The 13121-nt window shown below is 48.3% G+C and overlaps 1 protein-coding gene across 1 annotated transcript; it reads right to left on the minus strand.

The window, feature by feature from the left end:
• Nucleotides 1-888: 888 nt before the first annotated feature.
• Nucleotides 889-12024, minus strand: MUL1 (mitochondrial E3 ubiquitin protein ligase 1). The gene is made up of 4 exons (XM_003356176.6): nt 11780-12024; nt 6210-6297; nt 5681-5801; nt 889-2771 (listed from the first exon to the last, which is right to left on the minus strand). The coding sequence occupies exons 1-4, from the start codon at nt 11897-11899 to the stop codon at nt 2042-2044; spliced, it is 1059 nt and encodes a 352-aa protein (XP_003356224.3). The 5' UTR covers nt 11900-12024; the 3' UTR covers nt 889-2041.
• Nucleotides 12025-13121: the final 1097 nt, after the last annotated feature.

A 13121-nucleotide genomic window follows, 5' to 3' on the forward strand; every position in this document is an offset into this window, starting at 1 on the left:
CAACTCCGTTTGGAGGAAAACTCAAGACAGAAGAATCCCATCTGACTGGGCTTTGAGTCAGGCTGGAGTAAAAGCAGGCTGCCTCCCCTGCTTTTCAATCACTTGATGAGATTTACTCATGAAATCTATGCCAAGGGCTGAACTCTCACAGATGAGCACATTACCACCATCCAGCCACCCGCAGGCAGTTCATTCATTCTCTAAACCCTGGACCCTCTTACAAAGTGCACAGGAAAAGGGCCTGCTCCTCCAGTGTGGCCTCCCCCACCGCCCCTTGTGGGGTGTTCCTCTGAGCGCTGAGGGAAACCACGGGGGAGCAGGAGGGTCAGGAGTTTGAAAGTTTGGAGTTTAAATGTGGACGGTCACCACCCTCCTTCCCAACACTGTGCCCTTGACCCAGTGAACACCCCACCCCCCCACCCCCACATGTGCTCCCTGGTCTCTAGGATGAGAGGCCGCCGGGAGAGGCTGCAGGGTTTTGTGAGATCAACCCACTTTGAAACTAAAGTCTGAAAGCGCATCCAGTACATACATGAGTGTCCTCCCTCAAGTCCCCGACACCCCACGCCCTTCCCATCCTCTCAACAGGTGAAAGCTCACTGCCTGTGTTCAGGATGTCCCCACGGACTGCTTCCTTCAAAGGCAACTGGTAGCGAGATCGGGCGTGGCCTATGGGCACGACTCCAGGGTGGCCCCCTCTCAGGCTGGCCAGGGACTCCCCACCCCACCCTCCTGCTCCAGCATCACGAAGCTGCACCCCAAACCACCTTGTAGCCGAGAAAGGACACACACAGAGGCCTCTGGGGCCCCTGTTCATCACACCACAAAAGGATTCAATCCCATCCCAGCAAAGCCATTGACCTCTTGTTCAAAGCAACAGGCTAACACTTGGTTATAACGTGTTTCATTTGTGCTGTCACTCTGAACACTGCACAGAACGGGCGTCAGCCCCCTGAGAGCAATCCCACTGTCCCAGCACAAAGGAGAACGGGGCACAGGTATTCAAAGCGGGGGAAGGGAGAGAAGAGAGTGCCGAGCCCGACTTCGGACTACTCGGAAGCGGTGAGGCGCCCCACTTCTCTACACTGACCATCGCCAGCTGGACGGGTGAGGGGTGACGGATAATGGGAGAAGAGCAATGTGATTACGCCCGCGGACGTGGGTGGGGAGAGTCTGGAAAAGGCTCCAGCATCCGGATGCTGGCTGCGACTTTTCCTTGGTGCGAGCCTGGGGGAGAAGCTGGGAAAGCCACGAGGCAGGACAACAGCGACCTTATTGCTTCCTTTGGGGGCGAGGCTCATCTCAGGCTGGGAAAACCAGAGCCAGCCGCCCTCAGGCCACGGTTGTTCCAGGTCAGCGCAGGACACGGTCCCTGAAGGCCCTCCCTCCAGGTCCGTGGAGACGCCAGGAGGGCCGCAGCTAAGCTGCCCCTCTTCGCCGCCACAGGGGATGGCTGAACGAGCATCGTGCCACGTGCCCCTGCAAAGGACCGCTCCATCCTGCTGACCAGAGCTCGCCCCGCAGGCGGAGGGCAGACGCAGGACTTCACTTCCTGCTTCCTGGCACACGCGCGCACACGCTTAGGGGGCAGGCAGGGGAGGGGAAGGGGACTGGAGTGGGGTGTCCAGCCCGACAACTTTTCCCCGGGGTGTAAGCAAGGAGGAGGAAGCCTGTGACAGTCACCATGGGGGCAGCTCCGCAAGACAGCTCTGCCTGCCCCTGGCCGAGTCACTCAAGGCTCAAGTCCACGGGAATGTTGACACTTCCCCGGAAAGGACGAGAAGACACCAGAAGAAAAGAGCTGGAGGCGCCCGGCTTTGGCACTTGAGCGATGTGGTGATCTCAGCCACACGCACCCCCACCTGCCCCAAGGGGGGCTGAGCCTGTGCTTCGAGGCTGGAAAAGGTCCCGAGCAGGCAGGAAAGGCAGCCTTCTGCGGCGAGGCTGTGAGGTGCCGGCTGCCCTCCGCCGCGCCCGCGGCTAAAGGTCTGGGGGGTGGGGGAGGGACCCTTCCAGGCGTCCCCGCGGGGCTTCAAGGCCCTTAGCTGTTGTACAGGGGGATCACGCGGGTGATCGCCTGGCGGCAGATGGGGCACCTCTTGGGCTCCGGCAGGGCGCGGTAGCACTCGGCGCAAGAGCATACGTGCCCGCACTCCAGGAAGACGCAAGAGCGGAAGTTGCTCAGGCACACGACGCAGGCGCTCTTGAGGCTCTCCCGGTCCTCGGGCTGCGCGCCGCTCAGCAGACGCGCCTCGTGCTCGCGGAACTCCTCCTCCAGCTGCTTGAGGCGCAGTCGCTCCTGCCGCTGCAGATACTGCTTCCGGAGGATGAAGAAGAGGGTGGCGCACGTGGCAAAGCCAAACACCAGCATCAGGACCTTCCAGAGCCTGACGCTCGACTCCTGCCTCTGCAGCAGGCTGTCGAAGTCCTGGCTGCTCAGATAGTACTGCATGCCCTGCTTGGGGGGCTGCAGGCGGACGGCGTTGTTGTCCAGGACCAGCTCGCCCACCCCCGTGAGGGTGGCCCCCACCTTCAGCATCTCCTCCGTCTCCTGGATGCCTTTGGGCCGCTCCCCGCTGATGTAGTGGCCGATCACGTCCGTGAAGGACTGGATGGAGGGGTGGAACTTCTCATACACGGTCTCCAGGCCCAGATCCAGCGAGTCCAGGGGCTTCAGCACCCGCACAGCCACGTCCACGCCGTCCTCGTGCGGCACCAGGTCAAAGGGCACCGTGTTGGTCCTTTGGTGAATGATCTTGGAACAGTCATTCCTGTAAGAATAAGAGAACTCGGGATAAAACAAAGGAAGTTCCTGCTGTGGCCCAAAAGGACCAGCCACGTCTCTGCGACGCAGGCTAGATCCCAGCCTGGGACAGTGGGTTAAGGATCGGACATTGCTGCAGCTATGGCGTAGGTCACAACTGTGGCTCGGATCTGATCCCTGGATTGGGAACTCTATATGCCTCGGGCAGCCAAAAAAAAAAAAAAACGACTGCAGATGGCTAACTAACACCCAGGCAGGGGTGGTGATCACCCAAAGGCCGGGAGGACAGGATGCAGTCTGAGGCAAGTGGAAGAGTACAACAGAAATCAAATTATTCCGTGCCTCAGAAGAAGGGAGCTCAATTTTCAGGCTCTCAGGCAATCACAGTGGGCAACAAGTGCCTCACAGATCACCTCTACTGTTTATTTCCCTTTGCCCCTTAAGACAGATGAATTTATCCTAAATAAATTCCTCAAAACCTAAAAATACAACTCTTGGTAGTTCCTGCTGTGGCTCAGCAATAAGCAGCCCGACTAGTATCCATGAGGATATGGGTTCGATCCCTGGCTTCACTCAGTGGGTTAAGGATCCAGCATTGCTATGAGCTGTGGTGTAGGTCACAGACAAGACTTAGATCTGGCGTTGCTGTGGCTGTGGTGTAGGCTGGCAGCTTCAGCTCCGATTTAACCCCTAGCCTGGGAACTTCCATATGCCACAAGTGTGGCCCTAAAAAGCAAAAAAAAAAAAAAAAAAAAAATAGAACTACCATGTGACCTGGACATGGCAACCAGGATGGGGGCTCCAGGGGTGGATACAACAACTATGGAGGAAGAAATTATGGAAGTGGAAATGACAATGACTCCGGAAATTACAAACAGAAACCTTCTAAGTACTCTTTACTGAGGACTAGAAAAACTGGTGGTAGCAGGAACATGGGGGGATCTTTAATGGAAGAAACTAGGGTCCAAGAGGCAGGGGTGGAGGTGGGGTTATGGAGAGACAATACTGGGCTTCTTCCTATGTGTCATAAGCTTCACTGTATAAACAGCAGAGGCTGAGGGCCCAGAGATAAAGAACAGCTTCAGGTTATGGAGAGAGCAGTGTTTAGGAAAGTCTTCTTTCAGTCATGTATGCAGGAGAGACCAGAGCACGTGCAGCGAGCCATTCTGTGGATGGACTGGATCGTGGAAGGATACCTTACTGTGGAGGGAAGACTATTAAAAAAAAAGGTTCTGAGAGTTTCTTAGCTTTTCTTTCTAGTGATCTTAGCTTTTCTTTCTAGTGATCTTTATAAGAGGGTAGAAGCATCCCTTCTTTGCTAAGGTTGAATTTCAAAGTTTTAGATGACATGTGAAACATTTTTCATCATTTTTCTCAAAGTTTTCAAAAACCATTAGATAACATCATGGTATAATAAGATGTAACATTATTCCTTTAAAAAGCTTTAGCATGTGTGTAGAGTCTAGGAAGCTACCATACATTTAAGATTTAATAAAATAATTCTAAAGGGAAAAAAAATTAAAAATACCAGATGACCCAGAAACCCCACTTCAGAGTGTGTGTGTATATATGGTGCTCCCACTATGGTGCAGTGGGTTAAGAACTCAACTGCAGCAGCTTGGGTTGATGCAGAGGTGTGGGTTTGACTCCCAGGTGCAGTGGGTTAAGGATCCAATGTTGCTGCAGTTGCAGCATAGTTTGCAACTGCAGCTCAGATTCAATCGCTGACCTCAGGAACTTCCATATGTCATGGGGGCTGCTGTAAAAAAATAAGTTAATTTTTTTTTTTAATTTGAAAAATTTGTAGTTCCCATTGTGGCACAGCGGAAACGAATCTGACTAGGAATCATGGGGCGATCCCTGGCTTCACTCAGTGGGTTAAGGATCCAGTGTTGCTGTGGCTGTGGTGTAGGCTGGCAGCTGTGGCTCCAATTCTACCCCTAGCCTGGGAACCTACATATGCCTCAGGTGTGGCCCTAAAAAGACAAGAGACAAAAATAAAATAAAATAAAATAATAAAAATTTGAAAAATTTTAAAAAAAGAACTGAAGTTAGGATCTGGAAGAAATATCTGGACTATGTTCACTGCGATATTATTCAAAATAGCCAAGAAATAAACAACCTAAATGTCTGTGGATGAATAAAGAAAATGTGGTGTATATATAAGGGAATACCATTCAGCCTTAAAAAAGAAAAGGAAATCCTGCCACACGCAACAACATGGATGAACCTGGAAGACATTATGTTAAGCGAGCTACTCCAGTCGTGACACTGCACAATTCCACTTACGTGAGGTGTCTAAAGTAGCCAAACCCTTAGAAACAGAGTAAAAGGAAGGTTCCCAGGAGCTGGGGGAAGAAGAAAAGGGGGAGTTGGGATTCACTGGGGATAACATTTCAGTTCTGCAAGATGAACAGGTTCGAAATCTGCTGTACAACCTCGTGCCTGTAGTTAAGGGCACTGCACTATCCCACTTAAAAATCGATTTACAAAGGCAGATCTCTGGTTAAATGTTCTTACCACAATAAAAATTAAAATAAAAATCCAAAACTAAACCCCACTAGGATCAACTGGAAAAATGGTGCTCTATGTAATAGCAAGAAATTATCCTAACAGATACTGAAATCATGAATCCATGCCATAAATGAGGGCTTCTCAAACCTTACTGTTTATATCTAGACTCTGGGCCCCCTAGCCTGGAGATTCTAGGTCTGGAATGGAGCCCAGAAATCTGTATTTGGAAAAGATGCCTAGGTGACTGCAATGGAAGAGGTCCCCAGACCATGCACAAGAATAGCAGCAGCAGCAGGAGACTGCGCTCCTCCCTGTCTCAGGAAAAGCCTTAAGATGTGGATATGGGGCCAGGATGGCGCGTAGGAACCTTTGCGGTCCGGGGTGTGGAACAGGGATACGCACCAAAGGTGGGTTGTCCGATTCCACACCATCTTGTGCTCCTGAAGCGTCAGCCGCTGAATCACCCCCTTGCAATTTTCTACAAACTGGCTGTTAAGTGTTTCTTTAACAGATCGAACAGCTCCTAAATGGAAACAAATGATTTTATTTCTGAAGAACTGTCCTGCCCTTTCCTTTAAAGTAATTTAAATTTTGGTTTTGGTTTGAGTTAGTTTAATTAATCAAATGATGAAGATGGTATCCCTGTAAGTGATGCTGTGGGGGGACCCTGCTCAGCCGTTTACATGGACAGCGTCATTTCAGTTTTACAACAACGTTTTAACGTACCTTTTAGAGATGGGGCAACGGAGGTTTGAGAAGGCTGGGTAATTGCCCCAGGATCACACAGCTGTAACCCAGGCCTTTCTGATCCCAAAGTCCAAGTTCTGAAGCACCGCCCCAAGAATACAAATGGCCCTTGACGTCAGCCAAGATCTTCAGCAAACATTTAAAACAGGGAGTTACTTTTCCTTTTACCAGTAAATAAACATACCTTCGATAACAGCATAAGGCACACATTTTCCTGGAGCTTCTGAAAGAATACTCTTTAGGTCTTCACCCAAGTGGATTCTTTTAGCTCCCTAAGTGGAAACAACAGATTGAACTGGCTGTTGAATACTGACAGGCTCAATCAAACAAATGGAAAAAGAAAAAGACTATTTACGTTTTTCAGGTTGCGAGAATAAGGAAATCGGGCAAGAAAGCCTACAGATAATCAGGTTCCAAAGCTCTGTCCCAGAAGGTTTACCATAGCAACAGGTCTGGGGCAGCACCTCAACTCTGCCATCTGCAGAATGGGGGTGCCAAGGGCACTCTTCCAGTTAATGGAACATACACTCCTTTTCATTTCAACTCTTTAGTATGAAAATATAAAAGGCACTAATATATTTGCATACCATAGACCAAATGTAATTGGATCTCTTCCTAACAACACACAATCATGCATCCAAAGGGCTTATGTGGAAAACCATCTAAACTAGTGCCCAGTACATGGGAGGGGCACCGGCAATGGTATTACTATCATGGTGCCCTTATTAGTTCACCATCTGGATCAGACAACATAATAAAGGGCTGCCTTGGCATTACAGGGCGAGGCTCTGTGATGACCTGGGGCCAACACAATTCTTCTACTTTTCAAGTTTGTCTTTCTTCCTTCTCATGATCAGGTGAGCAGTTACTTGCACTACTACCTTCCGCTGACAACCCGTAGTTCTCCCATTCCTTCCGATTCAGTTTCCAACCTGCTGCTTGGGATCCAACCAAGCCTGTTACTGCCGCATCAAAAGTAGGAGAGGAGTTCCCGTCGTGGCACAGTGGTTAACGAATCCAACTAGGAACCATGAGGTTGCGGGTTCGGTCCCTGCCCTTGCTCAGTGGGTTAACTTAACGATCCGGCGTTGCCGTGAGCTGTGGTGTAGGTTGCAGACGCGGCTCGGATCCTGCGTTGCTGTGGCTGTGGTGTGGGCCGGCAGCTACAGCTCCGATTCGACCCCTATCCTGGGAACCTCCATATGCCGTGGAAGCAGCCCAAAGAAATAGCAAAAAGACAAAAAAAAAAAAAAAAAAAAAATAGGAGAAAATTAATAAAATCACTTAACATTTCCTGAGCATCTCTGTGCCAGGCACTGAACTGGGTGCTAGGGATTCAGAGATGAACAAAGGACAGTTCCTGCTTTCAGGGTGTTCCCATCAACAGGCTTTAAGGATGCCAGACAAGGAGTTCCCATCGTGGCGCAGAGGAAATGAATCCAACTAGGAACCATGAGGTTGCGGGTTCAATCCCTGGCCTTGCTCAGTGGGTTAAGGATCTGACATTGCCGTGAGCTGTGGTGTAGATCGCAGGCATGTCTTGGATCTGGCGTTGCTGTGGCCCTGGTGTAGGCCGGCAGCAGCAGCTCCGATTAGACCCCTAGCCTGGGAACCTCCATATGCCGCAAGTGCGGCCCTAAAAAAGACAAAAGACAAAAAAAAAATTAAAAAAAAAAAAAAAAGGATGCCAGACAAGTAACCTCTAAAGAGGTGGGGAAGTACTGGATATATATTAAGGTCACTCTAAGTTTAAGCCACTGCTACAGAGTAAATGAGAGGAGCAAGGTCAATAACAATTTATTAACCACCTACACTGTGAAGATAATAAAAATAATGGCACATAATAACAGCCAACACTTAAACAGTTTATTTACTCACTTATTACCTACCTGTCTCTCCCTCCACTGAACTACTCAACCTAGGACGGCTAGGACCCCGTCTGTCATGTTCACAGCTCTCCCCTAGTGCCCAGGATAGTGCCTGACACACAGCAAGCACTATGTATCTGATGAATAAATGAAGCACTTAGCTCTACTATGCTCCAGGCACCCTGCGAAGCACTTTAAATGCATAATTTCATTTAATGCTAGACAGACACTACCATCCCCAATTACAGATAAGGAAACTAAGGCTCAGGAAGGTGAAGTGATTTGCCCAAAGTCAGAGAGCGAGTAAAGCACCCACCCGTAGGAGAGCTGATTAAAATGTTCTAAAAGGAAGAGGAGGGATTCAGTCCAAAGACCTGGGACTGAAACAAGCTTCGGTGCATCTACTGGGACCTGGGAAACTTAATTTACCTAAGTCCCATTTCAAAATCTGTAAAAGGTGGGGAAAACAATCTCATAGGATTTTTATGGAGCTCGTGAACTGGAAACTGGCACTTGCCAATACCTGCCATCTGCCTCTAGGCAGACTGAATCATGAGCCCCTGCAGCTCACAACACCCCTGGGCAGAGCTCAGGGTGGGGATCAAGAGTGAAGCACTCTGGGGAAACTGGCAGAACAGGTCTTCAGATAGTTAGATGTTTTTAGAGAAGATTTTATGAGCCCAATTCTGGCATCTCTTCCTATCTAGAAAAGCACTCAAAGCCTACATGGTGACTGATGTTTTGGGCCTCATGACTAGTAACCTTCAAGAGACCAGCAAAAAATTTCTGTAAAATGAGTGCCAGCTGCCGATGAGCCAAGGGAACTCAGGGAGGAATCAAAGCATACCTGCCCTCTAGCAGCCACCAGACTGCAGCCACTCCTAACAGTGAGCCCTGAAACTCACTGGGAAACTGGGGCTGGGAAAACACAGGCTACTGGCCTCAAAGAGCTGAGATGCCTATCAAAGGAATGACTTCAGTGAGCCCAGACCTTTGCATCTTCCCACAGGCAAGAGCTAAATTCCTTAACTTGAGATAGTCGGTTTTCTGTTATTGGCAGTGATCTTTTGTTCCTACGACCTGCCCTTTGTTCCAAAGACTACATACTCAATGATATACTCCCCACTCAACGTCTCAGGAGCAGCTTTCTCAGGGTTATCTGAGATGCTGCCTCCCCAGCATGGCTTCAGTCCTGATTTTGCCCCACATAAAACTTAACTCTCAACTTTTAGGTTGTGGTTTTGTTTTTTGTTTTTTTTTTTAAGTTGACGGGATTAAATGAAACTTAAGATGTGAAAGACTCACTACCAGGAGCTGGCACACCATAGGCAGGCAATGTATCTGCATTCCCATCACTAGGAGAGACGCAAAAGGATAAGATACAAATCCTACTCTGCAAGTTTTATAATATAATCAAGAAAATAGAATCTACAATATCAGGGATCCCAACTGCTCTTCTAGGAAAGAGCATCCTCATTTCATCCTCATTGAGGAACAAACTGGCAAAGCTCTGAAGGTCATCCAAAGATAGGTCCTGGAGCGTTCACTGTTTTAAAGGACGCCACCTCTGAAACCAAGCACAGCCCTGTGGGGCTCCTGGGCGCAAAAGCTTATTTGCGTCCCCCATTTCTTGTTCTTATGAAATGGACATCAGCCACCATGACCTTCCCTGAGTTCCAAGGGGCAGGTGCAGACAGTTGCTGATCAGGGAAGGAAGGGGATGCAAAGACAAGGGAGGAACAGTCAAGCAGCAATAGTACAGCCTTGGGCAGGATCCTGGTTCCCTCTCAAAGAATACACGTAATAATATAGGCAACTTATACACTTAAGAGAAAAGTTATATTCCTCATGCTTCTTTTAGAAATGAAAATTTTAAAACTCAATAGCTTAGAGTCCTTCCTTGTCCTTCTGATTTAATTGCACCCTAAACACAATCACCTGTAAGCTAAAGATTAGGCGCCTGAGCATAATTGCCTGTGGGTTAAAGATTGTTAGCACATGGTATTTTTCAAGAACTTTCCTAGTTTGCTCTCATCGCTGATCAATATGCCCTTTTTGCAACTACTGTTATTCTGGGCAATAACCAGAAGACCATCATCATGCTCACACGGAGATCTCCTAACTCCAGCTTTCATGACTAAGATTCCTCCAGAGAAAAAATGCACGTTTGTCCCAATTCTGATTCCTATCTGAAAACCTGTTTTTCTCCTTTTTACTATAAAACTCCTTGCAATTCTAATGGGCACAGACTTTACAGCATTAGCCTTTGACCCTCCTTTGCCTGGCAAAGCAATAAAGTTGTATTTTTCTCCTTTATTGTTTCTGAGTTTCAATTCAACACCAGCACATAGAAGCCGAAATCTGGCAGCCACCTCCAGCCAACCTGATGCCAACTTGCCTTTTTTCTTTTCTTTTTTTTTTTTTTTTTTTTGCTGCACCTGTGGCATGTGGACGTTCCCAGGCCAAGAATCAAACCTGCACCACAGCAGTGACCCAGGCTGCTGCAGTAACAAGGCCAGATCTTTAACCCGCTGCACCACAAGCAAACTCGCCAAGTTGATTTCTGATTCAGAATCTCAAAGTGAAGTATCAGTTACACTCAGAGCCAATCACTTCAAGATTAACTTATTAAGCAAACAAGAGGGCAGCTCACCAGGCTGTCATTCACACCACTAATTCAGTTCCTTGGTAACTAGGTTCATTCCAGGCGGATTCCAAAACTCTTTGCAACAAGGATTTCACACACTTGTTTCTTAGCTTGTTTCTAAGGTTGTATATGAAAACAATCTGATGATGATAAAACTAGCCATGTTTAGGAACCTGTCTTTCAAATCAATGTCAAATCAAGCCCTGTTGTATTATGAAATCTCAGTCAAAATAAATCCACACATATTTATCAAGCATCTACAATTTGCCAAGCATTGGCTTAGAACCTAGAAAGAAAGAAGGATAAATAAGATCCTGCCTCTGACCTAATGAGGTTCATCTCTCATGAGCTGCTCTTTCACAATAGAGCAAAGGGGTCAACCAGACAAAAAAAAAAAAACCTACACTCAGAATCCAAAGACCTAAGTTTAAGTTCCAAGCTAACTAGCTGTATAGGCCTTTCCTCAGCGCTTCAGCTTCTTGATTTGCAATCCGAAGATGTCATTTTATCTACTTCAAGATATCACTGTGAAGAAAGACTAAAACAAGATGGACTTGTCGTGCAAGTTGTAAAGTGCAGCTCGGGGAAAGTAAATGGTATTTTTTAAATGGCTATAATATAAAAAGGAAGAGTCTGTAGAAACAAGGAGCTGAATGGTTATATAAATGGGTAAAGCCTAGGGCTTCTGCCCATGCTGTTTCCTCTGTGAACCGCTCTTCCCCGGACATCTGCACCACCCCTCTCAGATTCTCCTGGGCCCTGCTCAAAGGTCACCCTCTTTAAAATAGCAAACCTCCCTTTCTCCAGCATTCCACTTTCTCTCTTTCCCGCATAATTTATCCCCATGTGATACACCACCTGACTGACTTGTTTACTGTCTATCTGGATGGACTAGAATGTAATCTCCAAGAAGGCAGGGACTTCTCTCTGCTCTAATCCACTCGCTAATCTCAGTGCCTGGAGCATGGCAGGTGTTCAATAAAGACTTGTCGAATAAAGTAACGCTGTCAGGATTCAATCTGAGTAAGGAGAAGAATTTGAGACGGGCAGCGAAGCAGTTATCACCAGACCCGAATTCTGATCCCAGCTCCTCCGTCTACTGGCCGGGTAGATAACCTCTCAGAGCCTGTTTCCTCTCTTGGATCGTTTCCGAGGGTGGTGTGGCCCATGGCGAATTAGGGGCTCACCATTACCCTGGGCAAGAGGACCGGCTGAGGCCAGGAGGGCTCCAGCACTGACCTTGAGCTCTTGGGCGACCTGGGCCTTCTGCCGGTACACGGAGTACAGGACGGCGGTGACGACAGAGCTGGTGCCTAGGAGGATGAACTGGCCTAGAGAGGGCCGCCCCCCGCTCTCCATGGCTGAGCCGAGCCCTGGGTGCAGACGGGGACGCCGCGGAGGGCTGGCTCCGCGACCGTCACCCGCCGCCTGCCGCCTGCCGCCTGCCGCCACCACCCGCCTCCACCCGGAACCGCACCCCCTCCGCGGTCCTTCCCGGAAACCAGCATTGGGTCGCCTGGCGATGACGCGCCGTCGGAACCGGAAGTGGGCGGGGCAGAGCAGTCCTGAAGGCGGTGTTACCAGGGTCATCTGTGGGCTTCAGCTGCCCGTGCTGGGGTTGGGTTTCCGCCCAAGCGAGTGGGGGACGGTTTTGGAAAGCTGAGTGGGGCGCGGCACATGGCCATAATTGCATCGCACGCATTGCCCCCATCTCAGGCTTTCTCATTTTCTGGGGTAATTGTGTTGTTTGATGGATGGTTCTCTGTCACCGCTATTGGATTGAGAAGAAAGAGAATTGGTGATTGACATCTAGTAAGCTCTTAGGAGTTTTACACATTTAAGCCTCAGGGCAAAACTTGAGTCTTCGCTTTTATTCTTCCACTTTACAGATGAGAAGACTAAGGCCAGAGAGGTTAGGGGGTGTGCCCAAAATCACACCGCTAATGAATGCTAGAGAGGAATTTACCAGCCGCAGGGCTGTTACCTCCAAGAGGTCAGGTTATATCTCCAAAGCAGGTCCTTAATCTGCCATCATCACATATAAAAACATTTTTATAAACTAATAATTACTGCGACAGCTATTGAGTACCTATCTTGTGTTACTGTGACAAAAAATTTTACAAACATCATACTATTTAATACTCAAAACACAGCTATAGAGCAGATTTCAAACTGTTTTCTGACCTCTATAGTGATCTCCTTTCTAAAGATACCCAAAATTTTATCCAAAACTATCAACCCCCAAAGTTCATTCAGCTGTCTCCTACAAGTTACACTTTAAATTGAAAATATAGTAATGCACCTATGGGCCAAAATCAATGTAGGTAAACTGCATGCGTCTAAAAGCTGTAAATTGCTCCACAAAAGTAAAATCTCTCTATTAAAGCAGCTGGCTATCTACGACATTTTCCTACCCCATTCCTAGATTATACTAGAAGTCAAAGAAAAATTAACACTCTGTGGAATTCCCGTCGTGGCACAGCGGAAAAGAATCCTACTACGAACCATGAGGTCATCCCTGGCCTCGCTCAGAGGGTTAAGGATCTGGCATTGCTGTGAGTTGTGGTGTAGGTCCCAGATG

The sequence above is a fragment of the Sus scrofa genome, chromosome 6 (genome assembly GCF_054392235.1).
Source record: "Sus scrofa isolate SSC_HxYL_T2T_F1_AM1 chromosome 6, Sscrofa_HxYL_maternal_Yorkshire_Landrace_v2.0, whole genome shotgun sequence".
NCBI lineage: Eukaryota > Metazoa > Chordata > Mammalia > Artiodactyla > Suidae > Sus > Sus scrofa.